General features: G+C 36.2%; 1 protein-coding gene across 2 annotated transcripts in view; it reads left to right on the top strand.

The window, feature by feature from the left end:
• The window catches only part of bmp1a (bone morphogenetic protein 1a), a 436,202-nt gene that overhangs the window by 340,194 nt on the left and 75,442 nt on the right, over positions 1-20,566 (top strand). Inside the window, exons 12-14 of one of the 2 annotated variants that reach the window (XM_028806048.2) lie at positions 2,816-3,011; positions 7,016-7,141; positions 15,085-15,251. In XM_028806048.2, coding sequence (XP_028661881.1) covers positions 2,816-3,011; positions 7,016-7,141; positions 15,085-15,251 — 489 coding nt within the window. The remainder of the gene's footprint in view (positions 1-2,815; positions 3,012-7,015; positions 7,142-15,084; positions 15,252-20,566) is intronic. The other variant, XM_028806058.2, reaches the window with a different exon arrangement.

Genomic DNA, 20,566 nt, shown 5'->3' with positions numbered 1-20,566 from the left:
ATTTAATCAGAGATGTATCCAATATAAATCTATATATAATTCCATAGGAAAGGTCCTTTATTGTTAATTAGTTAAACTGGAATGGCATATCTACAATTTGAACTGTGATTAAGTCAACATTTTAATATCGATATCCCTTACTAGCACTTTGCTAGTAGAAATATAATTGTACAGTCATATGAAAAAGTTTGGGAACCCCTCTTAATTCTTTGGATTTTTGTTTATCATTGGCTGAGCTTTCAAAGTAGCAACTTTCTTTTAATATATGACATGCCTTATGGAAACAATAGTATTTCAGCAGTGACATTAGGTTTATTGGATTAACAGAACATATGCAATATGCATCATAACAAAATTAGACAGGTGCATAAATTTGGGCACCCCAACAGAGATATTACATCAATACTTAGTTGAGCCTCCTTTTGCAAATATAACAGCCTCTAGACGCCTCCTATAGCCTTTGATGAGTGTCTGGATTCTGGGTGGAGGTATTTTTGACCATTCTTCCATACAAAATCTCTCCAGTTCAGTTAAATTTGATGGCTGCCGAGCATGGACAGCCTGCTTCAAATCATACCATAGATTTTCGATGATCTTCAAGTCAGGGGACTGTGACGGCCATTCCAGAACATTGTACTTCTCCCTCTGCATGAATGCCTTTGTAGATTTCAAACTGTGTTTTGGGCCATTGTCTTGCTGGAATATCCAAAACCTTGCGTAACTTCAACTTTGTGACTGATGCTTGAACATTATCCTGAAGAATTTGTTGATAATGGGTTGAATTCATCTGACCCTTGACTTTAACAAGGGCCCCATTCCCTGAACTAGCCACACAGCCCCACAGCATGATGGAACCTCCACCAAATTTGATAGTAGATAGCAGGTGTTTTTCTTGGAATGCAGTGTTCTTCTTCTGCCATGCAAAGCGCTTTTTGTTATGGCCAAATAACCCAATTTTTGTCTCATCGGTCCAAAGCACTTTGTTCCAAAATGAATCTGGCTTGTCTAAATGAGCATTTGCATACAACAAGCGACTCTGTTTGTGGCGTGAGTGCAGAAAGGGCTTCTTTCTCATCACCCTGCCATACAGATGTTCTTTATGCAAATTGGCTGAATTGTAGAATGATGTACAGATACACCATCTGCAGCAAGATGTTCTTGCAAGTCTTTGGAGGTGATGTGTGGTTTGTCTGTAACCATTCTCACAATCCTGCGCATATACTGCTCCTGTATTTTTCTTGGCCTGCCAGACCTGGGTTTAACAACAACTGTGCCTGTGGCCTTCCATTTCCAGATTATATTCCTTACAGTTGAAATTGACAGTTTAAACCTCTGAGATAGTTTTTTGTAGCCTTCTCCTAAACCATAATACTGAACAATCTTTGTTTTCAGATCTTTTGAGAGTTGCTTTGAGGATCCCATGCTGTCACTTCTTCAGAGGAAGGGAAAAAAAAGGGAAAATCAAAGAGAAGCACAACTTGCAATTGACCACCTTAAATACCTTTTCTCATGATTGGACACACCTGTCTATGAAGTTCAAGGCTTAACACGCTAACCCAACCAATTTGGTGTTGCAAGTAATCAGTATTGAGCAGTTCCATGCATTCAAATCAGCAAAATTACAAGGGCACCCAAATTTTCGTACAGCCAGTTTTTCACATTTGTTTTCATTTCATACAACTAAATTCTGCTTCACTATAAGTCTTTGTTCAGAAAACATCCCAGTACTCAGATGTTCCTAGGAAATGAAAGACATACCACTGTTATCTTTTTTTGTTGAAAGTAGAGTAAATTATTATGCAGGCTGAGAGGGGTTCCCAAACTTTTTCATGTGACTGTAAATGTTGAAAATATAAATTACCATGGAATAGTAAATGTTTGTAGCCTGACATATGAATGTCTGTGCTGCTTGACATATAGTCAGTCTGAATATATGTCTCAGATTTTACTGTAAAACTAATTTGTTAATACACATTTGCAGTTTATGAGTTGGGCTTTTATGTTATTGCTGTATTTTAAAATGATTTTGCTCTGCATTACGCACCTGTCTGATAACTGTGTTAATTGCATTCTTTTCAAGTTTAGAGTGCAAGTTTCATTTGAAGTTTATTTTATTAATTGGAGTGAAAGGACATTTTGAATGATTCTATCCCACAGCAGTGCTGAAGTTCAGTTTTGCCCATAACCACAGTACTGCTGGTTACAGTACTGTGCAGATTTTTCAATGCATGTTTAAAGACAAACTTTAAGGATCATGGATTACTAAGAAAAATAAAAATAAAGTGGTGGCAATGTGCAAAAAAATGTATGTTTCAACATACAAGAAGTAATGTGTTTTAATGAAATCACTGTGTACATGTGCTGTCATTTAACATGAAGAGGTTCTGAGGTCAGCTGGTGAGATAAACGTGATTCCACTGAACACATAGAAACAAAAATCATGTTTTCCTATACCTGACAATTTCCATAAACCTACTAAAATCAACAGAAGTCCGCACAGTTAAAAGTAAACTCACTGCATTGTGATGGAAATCATATTTAACTCCTACTATACTAGCTGCCAGCAGCAGCATGTTTTAAAAATCCCTTAACTGAGTGCAGCTACAGTGTTTCCATTTTACAGAAAGCCCTTTACATCACTTCATTGTTATTGTTAACCCATTTCTCCTGCTATCTATCAGTATCATTTTGTGCATATTAGCATTGACAATAAGTAACATGAGGAAATTCCTGATTGCTTTTTAAACTGCTCTATAACCCTTCAAAATGAATTCTTCATCTTTTTAATGTTATTTTCCTTATTTTACATTGTTAGATTGAAAGACATGACAGCTGTGCTTATGATTATCTGGAGGTTCGGGATGGTATCACAGAGAGCAGTCCTCTTATTGGACGATTTTGTGGATATGATAAACCTGATGACATAAAGACAAGCTCAAATCGACTATGGATGAAATTCACCTCAGATGGCTCAGTCAATAAGGCTGGCTTTGCTGCAAACTTTTTCAAAGGTCAGTGAATGTAAAAGTTGTTGTTAAGCTCTGGTAAATCTTTTCAAATGAAATACCAAGCCTGTTTTGGTTTTGTTTAATTTTTCTTTTGAAATCTGCATTAGCAAATTAAAACTAAGTTTTTTATCTTTTCAAATTACTGCTATCTTTTTGAACTTATAAATACTGGGGTAACAGGCCCTGTAAATCATACATGCTTTTCAAACATTTACTGTATAATGCTAAGAACCCAATAATAGGGAAAGTGCCTAAACACTAAGTGATGTTTCGGAGACTGTGGGTTTATGTATTGAACTCTGGTTCAATCTTTATTTACATTCTGTGTGACGGAGCACTTCATACATCATTGATCAAACACACTTCCACATAATCCTACATTACACTATATAATATTTAAAAGTATAGTTGATAAAAAATGGAAATACAAACATAAAATATGTTTAATTATTATCATGGAAACATTAATTTAAAAAAAGTTTAATAACACTAAATAAATTACTAAAATATTGAAATAAATAACTTTTTAAATATACAGGATATATTCATATATACAGTAGGGGTTTAAGTCCAAATTCCACATGTTCTAGGTTAGCTACTTTGTAGAAATTATTATTTAGCAGTCAATTTTCACTTGGATAGGAGACATCTGAGAACATTGCATATGTCCATAAATCATATGGCACAAATGGCACTATGAATATTGAAAAGAGAAAGAAAATGAAAAATACTTGCAGAGTAATGGGAAAACAAAAAACAGTTACTAAAAATAATTCATTTCTCTGGCACAATAATAATGCTATTTCAATTGTATTTCATAAATGACAGTCTTTTGGTAAATACCAAAATAAACCTATTTTATAAAGAGACTATGAAAACTAAACATGTGGCGATCATCACTAAACTGGACATTTTAACATTTAGCTGTGAAATAAAGGCAAGACTAAAGTTTTTCTTTTGGTTGTCATCAATGAGCTTAATAATACATTCTGTGTACTGCACTTTTCTGATCTTTTAAATACACTTACTTTCGGCTTATTTTTTCCTAGTAGTGAAATACTTGATAATTTATTTTAAATCCTATACAGTAATGGTAGGATTGTCCATACAAGCATCTGAAATCAACTGATATACTATCCTGTATCTCCACTAAACATGTCTTCTCTTAATTATAATCATTTGCAGTGGTAGATTACAAAAGGCTTTGTCAGCTTATTTTCAAAAAGGTACTGATGTGCTTATATTACCTAAATAAGAAAAGCATAATAAAGATGGGACCTGCCTGTCAAACCTCCCTAGAACTAAATACAATTCACGGTATATTTTTGTTTTTTTGCTTACCATTGGTTCATACACTGTTTATCTTACACTAGGCCACAAACCAGACCAAGAATTAGATAAAATAGTTCATTAATAATTAGTGATGAGCAAATCCTTCTGAATTAGTTTCACCTCAAGTTCAGTGAAGTCACGAAAATCTCTGCAAAATAAATTTTAAGTCTGCGCCATCATACTTCAAACAACAAAAGACACAGATGGAATGAATACCACAAACAAAATACAACAAACAGCCACAAACTAGCATTTAGGTCAGGTCAGGGAGCATGCACTGGTACAGCACATTGCTGCACCCACCACACAATCAAACAGCTTGGAATCCCGGTTGGCAACCCCTCAGGCAGACATGTGATCCAGTCCCACCCTCCAGAAATGACCATCTCTCTGCCACAGCCAGGTGTTATGTAGGCATCCCCTTGGCCTGGTTCTGGGTGATCGGGTCTTCAACAAATTTCTTTAAGTTTTTAAGGCAAATCTCTAGGAAAATATTCAGGGTAAACAAATCATTTTAAGATCACAGACACGGAAATTTGTGGTAGGTTGAAACACATTTTTATAGCACAGCAATTCATGGATCTGCTGGCCCACTGCAGGTCAAATCTAAACTCACTCAACTGGTCCAGTTTATAGTAGACAATCTAATATACACATCATTTAGATGTATGACTTAAAAGCAAACCACTAATACTTAATTCCATTCAATCCATCTCCCCATTATCAAACCCATTTTTGTTCTTGATTGTTCTTGACAAGAATGTAAATGACAAGATATGTAAGTTTGCAAATTAAACTAAACAAGGTAGAATAATGGGTAATGTAGGCCCTGTTTATACTACTACATTTTCAAATAAAAACATAAACATTTGTCTCTGTTTTCACCTTTCTTCCACACTATATTGGAGTTTTCAGCCCACAAAAATTGATATTTCTGAAAATGCTCTCCAGACCAGGTTACTTTTTAAGAAAAAGCCAATGTGGCGTTTCAGTGCGGAGCGGCAGAAAAGAAAGATTTCTGAAAACGCAGACATTATCATGCTCTAGTTGGTCCATGTTCATTATGTTAGTCTTCTCTGATTGGATTCTGATCATTACAACCTGTCATTCCTTGATTGGTCATCCTTAATGGAAAAAAAAACAAAGCAGGCATAAAGAAGGTACTTTCCCATGGTGCTTGTAGTGTTACTTACCTTAATGCATCTAAATTGCATTTTGTGATATTTTTAGAAAAAGTGATCAAACAACTAGTCACACTGCAGGATGTATTCACCAGCCATACATGTGCTCAACCTGCATGAGCATGTTCAGTCTGATTAACATGCCATGACATGGGTGCTTTGACAATGCCTGCACAATGCACACTCGTTGTTGCTGCTCAATGAATTTTGGGAAATTTGAATGCGAAATCAGCTTGTGAGACTGCTTACACTATAAGACAGCTAAATAAAATTTCTGACATGACAGAAATTTGTCCTATTGTGCGATAGCCCAATCATAAAAATTGCAGTTGGGCACTGCACTGGAAGCATTGGGATCCATATTCAGACCACAGGGTAAGCGCCCCCCCCTATTGACATCAACAACACCTTTTCCAGCAGCAACCCAAGCTTTTCCTGGTTTGTCTCCCATCCAAGTACTGGCTGAGCTTGAACATGCTTAGCTTCAAGCGGATTATCTGTTCTCAAGTGCATGTGGTATGGCTGCTGACTATATAGTCCAATGTGTGAAGTGCATGTCAAGGGAGGTTAAGCTTAACCTATATATACATTTATTAAGCACTGTGTGTAATTTTGGTCTCCATATTACAAAAAACAGCACTTTAGAAAGTCCAGAGATGTGTGACTGGTTCATTCCATGACATGAGCTATTAAGATAGTTTGAACATTAATTAAAAAGTTAAACATTTTTAGTTTAAGCAAACAGCAATTAAAAGGTAAAATGATTGAAGTGTTTAAAATTATGACAGAAGAAGATGGATACCACCTGTTACTTAAAAATAAATTCTTTAACAAGAGCATAGGGTGACAGAAATGTGTTAATGTTATGCAAATCATCTTTTAAAAATGGACTACAGCTGGCTGAAATTTTATTGAAATTGGTCTCGATATGTGCGATTTGTTCTGAAGCAAAATAAAAAAGTTTAGTGTGAGTCACCAATATTTCTAGGATACTGTACACATCATCAGTATTTTATTTTTTTATGACCAATCTCAGAGTTCTTGGTAACTTGAACATGGTACACAGTGTTCTTCCCGTTATGCTTGGTTTTCAGTGGTTTTCAGTGTAATATTTTTATGGATAAAAGAAGAAGTTAAACATTTGAAGAAGAGACAACAGAAAGTGTGGACTAAAAGGACAAAAGACCTGAACAGGAAAGAGAGATTCTGAAAATTGAAAAGGAAGAGGACAAATATAAAAAACAGATGGCACATTTAACAATATGTCTGGATTCAAAGAAATATATTTCTTTGAACAATAGGTAGTTATAGTGCAAAAGCAAAGAAACAGAATAAAACATTATGTAACTTTTTTATGAAACTTCTCCAAATAAATAGATCTGCGGAGCAATCAATATGTTTTTGCTTTCTGGTTTTAGCTTTAAAGTTAAATCGAATATTTAACTTTCATTTATTTTATTTGCTGCATTGAAATTATTGCTCTCTTTTTTTCAGAGGTTGATGAGTGTTCGCGACCCAATAATGGAGGCTGTGAGCAACGCTGCGTCAACACATTGGGAAGCTACAAATGTGCCTGTGACCCAGGCTATGAGCTGGCCTCTGACAAGAAAAGCTGTGAGGGTAAGAAAAGAGATATTGTTTGAACACTGGAAAATTCCTATTATATAAATGTTGTATTACCGTAAATAATATTATCATAAAGTATGAGTATATCTGTTGCAAAACTCCATCAAAATTAAACTTTGCAGACAATCTGACTTTGCATTTTAGAAGTGAAGATATCTGGGTTGTAGTCCTCTGAAGTCCTTGTAGCTTTGACTCACTGCAGTCATTAGAAGCATTGTTGTTAATGGTAGTCACAACATGTAAATAAAGAAAGGGCAACCCTTTCACATGTGAAGAATGCATGGCACTTGGATTTGAGGTTAATAAACTTCTTTAGAGAAGTCTTATAAAGCAGTGGATGAAAGGAAATCAATGGCTAGTTGGGACACACCAGTCTTGAACCACCAAACATGAAAAGGCCACCAAATCATGAAGAGCAATTGATGACTATCTTTTTCTATATCCCTGATTGAGGGAACATCAATTGCTCACCATTTTTTGTCTTATGAAACGCCTTCTTAAAAAAAAAAAAAAAAAAATAAGGAATTTGCAAATCTCAAGTGTGTTTTCTTTTATTGCTCAAATAACGTATTAGGTATCAAACCAGTTTAGGTTGGATTGCAAATTATACTGTATAAACAATGGCTACATAATTAATAGTGACTAGTGAACTCTGCTGAATTTGCTTTATTTTGAATTCAGTGAAATTGTGGAAATGTTCAGGAACTTCAATGAACTCAGTAAAATACATTGAAGTGAGGAAAACGAAACTGAACTAGTTTTGAATGAATTATAATGGTGCAGTGGTGTTTTCAGTGTATGCAATGGGCCAATTATTGTGGCCAAAAATGTGACCTGTGATGTGGGGCAACTGTGCTAACCACTGTGTCCCTATGCCTCCCAATGTGTGGACCTTGAAGCAAATGGTGTAGAGCAGCAGTTTTTACTCTTGTCAGCTAAGAAACGTGAGTGTGAGACTGCTGTGTGCATGTGACTAAAGAACTGAAATAAATTGCCTGGTTTAATGTATATTTATTTCAGCTGTGATGTGCATATCTTAGGCTAAGAGTTTAGCATAAATAAGATAAATCCATGGATGCGTCCTGATTTGTGTCAATAGTACTGACCAGCTGTGGTAGTGTAGCTGTTTTGAGAATGTTTTCTTCTTTTATTACAGATGAGCATCATTTGATTGCCACAGTGTACCTGTGTATTGTTGCCGAGCATGTGTAACATTTTTGGCAATAGTCAACCCTCTTTCAAATAGATCCTTATGGCATGATAATGTACAGTGTCTCAAAGACCACATCATTTAAGCCGGATCCATGAAAATGACACTGACTTCAATATAATTTTGTAGTTCTACGCAGTTCACAGTCTAATACAGTTACATTGGGATTAAGTGAAACAGGTGGTTTGCAACATGAATGTGTAGCTGAAAAATCTGCAGGAACTGCATTATCCTCTTGAGACAGCATAGTTGGAAATCCCTAATGAATGCTTCCAGCACCTTGCCGAATCTATGGCTGAAAGAATTCAGACTGTCCTATAGACAAACATGGCTCCAACCCAGAACCAAACAAGTATTCCTAATAAAGGCTACTGAATGTATTTTGCAAATAACTACTTAATTAAAAAATAAAAATACAATATTTTAGTCAGTGAGACTTCTGTTTTTACAGTATGTTCTGCAGCTGCTGCAAATGTAAACATTGAAGTGTGTTGTAAGTGAAGCACAGCATTCTGCATATATTGTTTTGTTTTTAAAGCAGGAAGTGTATAATCCAAATCAGCTTTCATGTTTGTGTCAAAGTTACATCATTTTTCCTTGTAGATGTCATTGATCCCCCAGAATTCCCCTGATTGTGAAAGTAGACTATGTCAAACAGACTTTGGGGGTACAGTATATGCCATGACTTTTAATGTGATCCACCATAAATGGCATAAACCATTGCAGAAAAGCTACACTGTACTCAATCAAATTATGTGTAGGTGCTATTTAAATGTTCAAATTACCAGAAGTCTGGTAAAATGTAGAAGAGTATTAGTAAACTGTGTATGCAGTGATAACAGTCAAACACGTTAGCATGTTTCCTTTAAAACAGGGGTCTCCAACACGACGCTCGCCAGCTACCAGTAGCTCGCAACCCCTTTCCAAGTAGCTTGCCAAAGGGTTAATGAATCCTACATAAATTTGAAAACTTGATTAGTCAAATTAGGGGTTGGCGATCTTTCCAAAAATCATATCACGATCCACAATCTGAATTGCAATCCATCTTTTCAATGTGGTATACACTTAAGAGAATAACCAGACGCAAACTCATCAAGACCTAAGTAACACTTTATTTTAAATATCAAACAAAGTTGAATTCATTTGTTCTGTCGTTTGCTAGGTAAGCGGAGTTAAAGTACACGCCCTGAAGCTGGCGAGTGAGTGAGGAGAGCTCCCAAACCCACCCCCCTTCTCCTCGGCACACTGCTCGGTACCACAAGTGAACTATGCTATATAGCGAAATGAGAGAAGTCGCAAAATCAAGCAGAGTGTTCAAGCAAAGTATAAAAAAAACCTGATCTAAATCCGTTAAGTAGTTCTCTTGTGAAAAGAGGACAGACATACAGACAGACAGACATTGGATTTTATATATTATATTAGGGATGCACCGATACCGAAACGGGTATCTGGTATCGGCCTCGATACCACATTTTCTAAAGTACTCGTACTCGTTAAAAGTCCCCCGATACCGGGGACCGATACCACGGTCTGAGAAATGTCTATGTTTGAGCGGCGTGTAAAGGGTTAATCACAGGCGCCGAGTGCCCGCCCCCAGGCCCCGGCTGCAGCTCAGAGCGGGGAGAAGGCGAGGCGAGACATGTCAGCCGTGTGGAACTATTTCAAAGTGAATGAAGACGACAAAACAAAGGCGAACTGCAAATTGTGCTCAGCGAAATTGTCCAGAGGAGGCTCAAAAGGTAGCGCATTTAACACAAGTAATTTAATCAAGCACCTAAAATCCCAACACGACAACGAGTACAAAGAGTTTACCCACGCTTCTAAACCAACACAACCCACGCTGCAGCAAACTCTTGCAAGACGAGAGAAAATGTCCAGAGACAATCCACGTGCTGTGAAAATAACACAGGCAATTATCGAGTGCATTGCATTGAGTGACCAGCCACTCTCGGAGGTAGAAAATGTGGGATTCCTGCGTCTCCTCCAAGTTCTGGAGCCCAGATATGATGTCCCAAGTCGCCGCTACATGACTGACACGGAGCTGCCTAACATATCCACAGCCTACTGCAAGCCTCCTCTGCGTTTAGTTTCACCACGGATATTTGGACAAGCAGTGTTAGCCCCGTGTTGCTAATTAGCCTAACCTCCCAGTGGATAGACGAGAGTTTCTTGTTTTTTTTGATAAATTATATGACTAAAGCTGTTACCTGTAAATTTAAATCATGTTTTTATTAAGTACTCGGTATCGGCGAGTACTGAAATGCAAGTACTCGTACTCGTACTCGTTTTCCAAAAAAGTGGTATCGGTGCATCCTTATATTATATATTAGTAAACCTTCAAAATAATGTGCAGTTAAAGTCTCAACAGCATTCTCAGCATTTCTGGAGCTTAGTAGAGCCAGATAACTATAAGAATCTTCACCAAGCAGCTCTGAAAATGTCTGCTTTGTTTGGGTCTACATACCTCTGTGAGTCTGCCTTTTCTGACATGAATGTCATGAAATCAAAGAACAAGACTCACAGATGCACATTTAAATGACTCCATAAGAGTGGACCTAAGTGGCTACACTCCACCATACACTTCTCTTGTTGACTCCATGCAGTGCCAGTCATCTCACTAACTAAAAAACACATCACACGTGCAAATGGACATGCGAATACTCTTGTGAAGTGAAACAGTAACATGTAACAAAATGACAAATGAATAAGTAATATCTGTGTATTTGTAATTGCATTGTTTTGTTTTGACATTATTGATGTTTAAATTCAATAGTGTGAGATACACTAGAAAATGTATACAGACATACAAAATGCACCTGCAGGTGAACTAAATATTTTTTGTGATGTTTTAATGCAAAAATTGATTTGTAGACACCAACATTTTGTAAATGTTCAGGCAAAACAAGCTTATTCAGTTTGTTTGGGTTGAAATAAGCTATGAGAATAAATGTTAGAAAACGTGAGTAGCTCTCAGCCATTTTCATTTTGTAAAAGTAGCTCTCAGCAGGGAAAAAAGGTTGGAGACCCCTGCTTTAGAATCATTAAAGAATTTATAAATGTAATATGCTTTATTAGTTAGAAAAATAATGGTGTTTATATGACCTGCTCTTGTGCATTGCAAACTGCATAAGTAGCAGAAGTATAATGATCCGTTAGTTCATACAAAATCTTATAGTTTTTCCTTCCATATTTCTACATACAATAATGTAACCAAAAGGCACCTTCCTTAGAACCTAGTACTCTTTTTTTTTTTTTTTTTTTTGGATTTTATTGATTTTGTTAAAATAAAATAACATTCTTTACAAATAAGTCAAGTTTTACAAAACTGGGTTTGAAACAAATCAACCTAATGTACTCTTTTAAATAAAATTATTTCAATAAAATGTTTGCTTACTGCCACTCATCTTTTTCAAGATTCTACCTCACAAAATTATGCTTTTATTTACAGTATATATAAATTAAAAGAGAAGAGAATGGAATATGAATATTAGCACGTGATGTAGTTTTTAAGACTATAGAATCTACAACTTTATCCACTTCCTTTTCTTTCAATTTAGTTTAAAAACATGTTTCACAGCTTCACATATTTACTAAACCTGGAGTTACCAAGTTGCTTAAAAAATGTGGTTTGTGGACTTCCATTTTGAGATAATTATGTTGTAATTTTAATAAACGCACATCATAGTTCATTCTAACAGATTTATATTTAAGGCATTTTGATTTTGAATTGATATTTAAATGCCTCAGTTATGTTGTAAGAGGTTGTGCAATATGTTTTTTGAAGTTTTGTGTGATCAGGGCACTTTAGATTCTGAGTGTTGTTATTGCCTTAGTATTCTAATTATCCAACAGAGAATAGATTTAGAAATACTAGAATTCAAACACAGGCTTTGTAAAGAGTATTATATATACTCACTGAAAACCTATTTCTGAATGATTTAAATATATTTCTTATTTGATGTGTTACACGCCTTTTTTAGAAATTGCTTATGACTGATCTTTCTGTAAAAGAGCAGAAGTGTAGTTTTAAGTCAATTTGATTATGCTTTTGAAAATAAAGAGAAACCATTTTTTATATGTATGGCTTCTACTTAATGAATTCTTCTTTTCAATTTTTGATCTTACATAGATGTGAGGTCTGGCTGCATTCGATGTAAGGCAGGAACTAAATCTGAACAGGGTTTTAACTCCATGAGAGGATCAGACATGCACATATATACAGTAAACTAGGCTAGTTTATAGTTGCTAATCAACATGACATGCTCACTATTGGATTAGGCATTTTTATTATTTTGCTTTTACAAAAAGATATTATATTGTGTAAGGTGACCTTATCACATGAAATGTATTTTATTTTAAATGAAGCACCTGGCAGAAAGCAACTGACTTAGGGTGTAGGCAGTGTGTGGTTGGTTTCAATGGAATCTTTTATAGATGAAAGGAAATGATTAAAGAAAAGACATCAAATGGACTATAGTATGTGACACTGTAGCAACTGTCGCTGTGGGCTGTGAACATGCTGAAAAGTGAGGTCAATTTATATTTTTGTCTGCTTCCAAGATAGTATCGAACACATAGAAAAATGCCTATAAATTAGATTCATTTTGTGTGAATGTACTGTAGAATGATTTCATTTTCAAGTAGTGTTGATCTTTTTTAAACCTAGCACACTACACAGGAATTTAAAACATCATTTTCAATTTAATGTCTAATGATTTCTACAGTGTCATTCTGTCATAGAAAGTGTGTTAAAACCACAGTCAGCTGTGAATTAAATATGAAATGCAATTAATATGTTAGTAGGCTTTTACTTTCCAGTAAATTTCCCACACCTTAATATTTTGTAATCACTTTTGAATCAATTTTGAGAGTTTTCAAAATGATATATTATGACATTCAACCAGTTTGAAGGTTGTATAGAGACAATAATTGTAGAGAAACACAGTTAGTGTATGCATTGCTTTATTCATGAACACAAATGAATTCATTGTACATTTTCATAATGGTCAAGTTTTAAAATGGCCTTTGTAGCAATATAAGAGAAGTAGAAGTTATATTAATATTTGACCTTGTATTTATAATTTCTATGAAAAGGTACACTATATCTTAAAGACTATAATTCTTTTTATTACAGTATATCTTAAAGACTGTATTTTAATATAGCACATTTTAAAGACTATATTCATTTTTTATATAAAAATTATAGTGTATTCTAGCATGATTATGATAACATGAAGATTCAATATTTTAAAAGGCATACACTGATATGTTTCAATAAACCTGTTCAATAACTGAGAGAAAAAAATCCCACATTTTAATTTCATTTGACTTTTGCCAATCCCAGTGCAGGAATGCCTTTCAAGCTGACATACAAACCTGAAACATGTTCACATCTGTATTCCTGGATGGGATGAACTGCAGTGTTTAAAAGCCTTTCTAAATGGTTAAATCACATTGAGCCACTTTAATTTTCATGACTCTTTAACAAAAAGGACTCTTGTGTTTAACTTTTTTAAGAACAACCATATCTAAGGAGAGATTGAATGGATCGGGTATGTTCTTCATTTAAAAAGGAGCTAGCAGAAAGTTTGGATTGTTAGAATTTAAAGCAGTTAAAGTTAGGAAAGGTAAACATGAATATTAATAGTCATCTGTTGATTTTTGCAAATAAGCCATATGTTCTACATAAATGATACTGATATGTTAATGGCTTATAATGTGCTAATAGACTTTCATAATCTACTGTATTATGTGTCATGACCAAAAAAAATGCATTTCTTGATTAATAATACAAAAGGGTAATTATTTCACTTTATTGCAACTAAAAAACTGCAAGAATATCTAAAAATAAAATGAACATCTTTGAGCAATTATTTTATGAAACACATTTACACATATATCTTATAATAAAATATAAATATAACATTGGTTGAGCTGCCCAGGACTCCCTTCTAGGGGCAGCAACAGTCCACGGATTGTATTAAGAAGCCAGGTTCATGTCAAGGAGGAGGGAGAGAGATGAAACGATAACATTGAACGTGGAAAGTGCTGCAACACATTGCTTCCAACAGGAGGTACAATAGAAGCAAAAAATAGGGTTCTTGCTTCACATACAATGATTTCATTTTATCTGGAGTAAAATGTTTTTGTTTGTTAGTGAAAACCTTTGTCTTGTAACTGACTAAAATCATTGATGAAAATGCCACAAGTCATCTAGTTAACTCCTGAATTAATCATATTGTTTGATGTTTGCCTGAACGTTTGTGAAAACATATTCATGGTACATTTCAAAGAGCTCTTCTGAAAAAGTAAGCAGCTAATTGACTTGACTTTGAGCTCCTGTGTCATCCTTCATTTGCACCATCATTATGGGGATGGACACCAACAGTTTAAATTCTTAAGGTATTCCCAGCTGCAATGTTCCTACATCTAAAGTAAGGAAAAGCAGCTTGTGGTTGGCCATTGATTCTGCATTCGAGTGTTATGTATTCTCAGACATGTGGAACGTTATGGATGCCATTACACTCTGAAACATAGTGAGGTCTGTGTGGTTAGTCTTCCCATGCGTCTTTATTATTATTGGATTATAAGAGGCATGCAGTACATTACATTAAAATGATATTATTACAGACCTTTAGTATGTGAATCTTGAGCTTCTTTATTGAATATCTGTATTTTATAATGTTTGATTTTTATACTCTACTTTTTCTGTTCCTTTATTATGCAGCTGCCTGTGGAGGGTTCCTCACAAAACTTAATGGCTCCATCACTAGCCCAGGATGGCCCAAGGAGTATCCCCCCAACAAGAACTGCGTGTGGCAGCTTGTTGCACCCACTCAATATCGCATCTCCCTCCAGTTTGAATTCTTTGAGACTGAGGGCAACGACGTGAGTGTAATAACGTTTAATTAACACTTTAAATTTCTTTGACTCTGAAATCTTTTTGCAGTTGCGTAGGTTGCTTTTCTTTTGCTAAGACATTTATCCATTGTTAGAATTCCTCTTTTTGCAGTACATAATCACAGGCCAGCTCTAGCAGCAACAGATTGCAAAGCAGAAACCAAATCTGGATGAAAAGCTAGAGGACTGTAGAACACAGTCTTGCACAAGCATACACAGCATCCTTATTCAGTCATGCAGAGTCAAAACATTGCCATTAAATTAAAAATCCGATAACATAGAGGAAACTTTCAAACTTCACAACAAAAATGTGCGAGTCTAGCTCTAAAACACTGTATTATTGATAAAAAAACAGTTATTCAACTTAAATATTCATGTTTGTGTTTTAAAGTGAAATAAAAAAAGTATTTTATAGCATATGTCACATCACTGTACGATGGCCCAAAGCCTATTTGTAACTTCTGAGAGTATAGTTATAGTTAATTTTTCTGAAACACTTTTTTTTTATGTGTCTTTCTATGAAACCCTGCCATCTGGCACCTGACATTATCCTAATCCTGGGGTATCATTTATAGTTTTGAACCAAGGATAGACCAGCAGCAAATGAGTGAGACATATGCCATTTTCTTGTATAAAAGTGCATTTCTTAAAAAAAAAGTGCAAGCAGTAGTTTAAAAAAATCTGGTTCAAGGACTGCAATAATAAATAAGAAAGCAATATATAAGTCTTTCCATTAAATTCTAAGTGTCAAAAAACACAACAGAAATTGGTCTATTAGAGCACAAATGACATTTGGTGCTCCACCCTGTCTTCAAGCCACACAGGCCCTTGCTTCCACTAAACCACATAAGTTCTTTTCTACACTTGGACACAGACACTCAACTCAGCCAGTGATTCAGCATCTCCACGCTCGCCTCTGTCAGTGCTTTTATCATTCCACATCCATCCAGGATTCCAGCTGCCAGTGTTTGTCTCCACCAGTATCTCCCTCTGTCTCTCTCTCTCTCTCTGCTCCTTCCACCTGCTTGTTCAATGCTCTGCTCTGTCAGAAGTTGCTCAATGAAGTAGTCCAATACCAGACCAACACAGTTATTAATCAACAGCTCTTTCATCCCTATCCCTATGACTCCTTGGGCTTTCTTTCACCTTTCCTCCATTCTCGGCAGCCTTTACTGCTGTTGATTCCACCCTTTTACATACTACTATAGGTCAGAAAGCTGCCAGTAATTAAAAAAAAAATTAAAACCTGTGGCACGGCTTGCCATATACACACACACCCCCATAGAGAACAGGTTGCATGGGCAGGATAAACCAATTAATCACGTAATGTCGATCTGGTTAGGGTTGGGGGGGGGGGGGGGGGGGGGGGGGGGTCAATGCATCCACAAATAACTAGGAGCACTTTTTCAACAATGATTTCCCACTAAAACTACCCCCAATTTAAAAATGACACAATCAGCAAATAGACATGATTAAAAACATAGACAACAAACTTTGCAATACATGAATCAGTCCTTAAAAGAATAGAAGTTCACTGTCCTTTCATAGTCCATTGCTGTCAAAACACTTGTTTTTCAGAAAATTCTCTTCACGGTGTTCTGTCCTTTCTCTTCCTCTCTCACCCTAACTGGTCTATTCAACTGCTGTGACCAGAAATATGATACCACATGTCTGTAAGTCCCAATATGAGGTAAACCAGAGGGTAAGTAGAATCACAGACAACAAAAAGGGTAGTGAAACAGTCAGCTGACCTTTCAGTCTAATACAGAGACAAAAATCAAGGATTAAAAATAAAAGTACAAACCTGCGTCAATCCACAACAAGCAGCACAATGTTCTAGTGCAAATGACACTCAAAGAAAAACTATTTACAGAGCAGTGCAAAAATGTTACAAATTAAAGGAATCTAAAATAATTCAAAAAAAAGATAAGGGTTCAGGGGAAAAAGAAAACAAAAACACAAATTATTTACATAATAAAGAAGATCACCACTATACAGTAGCTCCTTCTCAAACCTCCACTCCTGTATATAATATTGAAGTATTTAATTTCAAAAAAGCACTCACTGTAAACTCCAACTACCTCACACCACAACAAAAATGTGTTAGTCTAGATCTAAAACACTATATTATTTTAAAAGAGCAAATAAAGTTTTTTTTTATTGTTCAAATTAATTAGTGTTTATGTTTTAAAATAGTGCATGTTACATCACTGCACAGTGGCCCAAAATTAATAGATTTTAAAGGAGAGTACTTAAATACATTTATTTTTTCTAAAATAGTTTTTATTTATCTATCCTTCCATACATAATTCAAAAATTTTTATCCACTCAAACTGCCATGAATGTATTGGATAACTGCAGTCATTCTTGGTAGTATCAGAAATATCGTATATATAGGAACCAACTCTATGGTAGATACAGTACCAGTCTATCACAGCAAATATTTACATAGACACGCAAGCTCTGGGTCAATTTAAAGCTTCCAATTAATATACCATATAAATTTGAAATGGGGAAGAAAAACTGGAGTACCCAGAGAAAAACACCTAAAGATAAAAACAGTCAGGCTAGAGCTTGAACCCAGGACTCCAGTTCTCTGACGCAGCAGTATAAACCAACACACCATCTGTTTCACATAATAGAAATAATAAATTTTACAGTAAATAGGGAGTTTATTATTTATAAAAGCATGATAACAAGCATGTGCTGGAGAGCATAAACAGATTTAAGAAAGTACTTGTGCTTAAAAGGATGCTTATTATGTAATATTAAACATAGTCTAGGTAATATCCACTCATCCTTCTGTTTTCCTAAAACACCTTATCCAGTTCTAGGGTTTTATTGCTGTAGCAATATAGTTACAAAATATCAGCAGCTGCTGCTGCTATTTTTAAATAGGGGTTATTAAGTAAATTCCTATGTAAGCTGTGTTTTATGTCAAAAAGAAGTAAAAGAAAGTCTGTTCTGGAGGCTGGGCTGTGTGGCGCCTATCATGCAAGACGGTGACCCTCAGAAACTTGTTGGGTTGTGCCTTTGGGTCTGCCAGATCTCTTCTTATCAGAGTTTCTTCCAGTTTCCAAATGTCTTTGAATTATGTAGAACATCGTGGACACTGACACGAGCCCCGGATATAGACAGACGGACATCGTGTTTGCACCCAACACATGTTTATTTACAATATCTACAATTATTTAAGTTGCACAAACCCCAGTACCACAGAACCAATCACCCTAGTCCAGGCCAACACCACAGTATGCCTTTCTTCTTCAGACCGCCTCCTTCTCCCTCTCCTCAGACCTTGTCCTCTTCCACCCGACTCTAGCTATTCCATGAAGGGAGGCAGCCCCTTTTATATGCACGCGGATGTGCTCCAGGTGCTGCCCGGCAATCTTCCACCAGCACTCCCCAGTGTGGCGGAAGTGCCAGCTGCATCCCCGGAAGCACTCCGGGTGTCCCTGTTCCTCTTACCCCCAGCACTTCCTGGTGTGGCGGAAGTGCTGAGGTCCAGGGCTCTCCAGGCATTGAGGCGCCCCCTGGCGTTGACCACGGGTCCCTACAGGGTTGAGCTTCAAAGCTCCGTACCCGTGGCCCCCCAAAGAAACCAGGGCGGTCGCCCCCTCGTGGTCTGGAGGAGGCGTAAGCCCTCCTCCGGGCCTCTTGGGCGTCCCGGCTGGGTACCACCCCCCAGCCGCGTGCCACAATACCTAAATTGATAAGTTTAATAGGGCAATAGAGATGAATGGAGAAGAGAAAAAAAATGCGGAGAGAATTGCTTCCTCGGTGCGTTAAGAGCTTATTCTAAAATATTATTGATTAGACCCTGCCAGGTTTTGAAAATGTTCTGTACAGATCCTCTAACTTAGAATTTGATTTTTTTCAATTTCAAATAATGTAAAACATCGGTTTCCCACTGACTTAAAAGAGGAGAATTAGGATTCTTCCAGGTTAGCAAAATAAGTCTGCGTGCCAAAAGTGAAGTGAATGCAATCACAGTTTGTTTGTCCTTGTCCACTTTAAGCCCATCAGGAAGAACACCAAAAACAGCTGTTAATGGGTTAGGAGGGATTGTGACATGAAGGCTGTCTGAGAGGCACATAAAAATTTTGGTCCAAAATGATGTTAATTTGGTGCAGGCCCAAAACATGTGACCCAGTGAAGCTGGGACTTGATTGCAGCGTTCGCAGGTTGGATCTTGCCCTGGAAACATTTTAGACAGTTTTAAGCGAGACAGATGTGCTCGATATATAATTTTGAATTGAATAATTGTATGCTTTGCACATATGGAGGTCGAGTGAATTCTCTGTATTGCTATTTTCCACTCCTTTTCTGATATATTGATTATGAGATCTTTTTCCCATTGTCCTCTTGGATCTTTGGGAGGGACTGTAAAATAATTTTATATGTTGCAGAGATGGTTTTTAAGTCCTCGAAATTGAGCAATATTTTTTCCGGCATGGAGGAGGGTGCAAGATGAGGAAAATCGGGCAGGTTCTGTTTAACAAAGTTCCTAATTCGAAGATAGTGAAAGAAATGTGTAGCTGGAAAGTTAAATTTGGAATGTAATTGTTCATAGGATGCAAAGATGTTGTCTATATAAAGATCTCTAAGCAATGTAATCCCAAATCTTTTCCAGATATTAAAAACTGCATATGTTTGTGAGGGTTGAAAGAGGTGGTTCTCCTGCAGGGGTGCCACAGATAAAAGATTCTCCATCTTAAAATGCTTTCTACATTGGTTCCATGTCCTGAGTGAGTGAAGCACAATTAGGTTATTAGTATAATGGTGATAACTTGCATTTATTGGGGCATAAAGCAGGGAATATAAAGAAGTACTGCAGGATTTTACTTCTATTGTGGACCAAGCCTGTGTATGGTCATCTATTTGTGTCCAGGTTTTTATAGCCTGTATGTTTGCTGCCCAGTAATAAAACCGAAAGTTGGGTAGAGCTATGCCACCTTCTGCCTTTGGTCTTTGTAGGGTCGCTCTTTTGATACGTGGATGTTTTAGGTTCCAAATAAATGAGGTTATTGTTGAATCTAATTGCTTAAAAAAATATTTATTAATGTATTTTGGAATGTTTTGAAATAAAAAAGAAGCTTAGGAAGAATATTTATCTTAACAATGTTAATTCTTCCAGCTAGAGTGAGATGAAAGGTTGACCATCTATGCAACTCTTGCTTATTTTTTTTCCATACAAACAGTGAAATTTTGTTGATAAAGAGCTTTGTGTTTACTTGTGATATTTACCCCTAGGTATTTAAACTGATCTGCAATGATAAAAGGTAGGGTGTCCAATCAAATATAATATG

Source organism: Erpetoichthys calabaricus, chromosome 1 (genome assembly GCF_900747795.2).
Source record: "Erpetoichthys calabaricus chromosome 1, fErpCal1.3, whole genome shotgun sequence".
NCBI lineage: Eukaryota > Metazoa > Chordata > Cladistia > Polypteriformes > Polypteridae > Erpetoichthys > Erpetoichthys calabaricus.
This window is presented reverse-complemented; position numbering and strand designations above follow the sequence as displayed.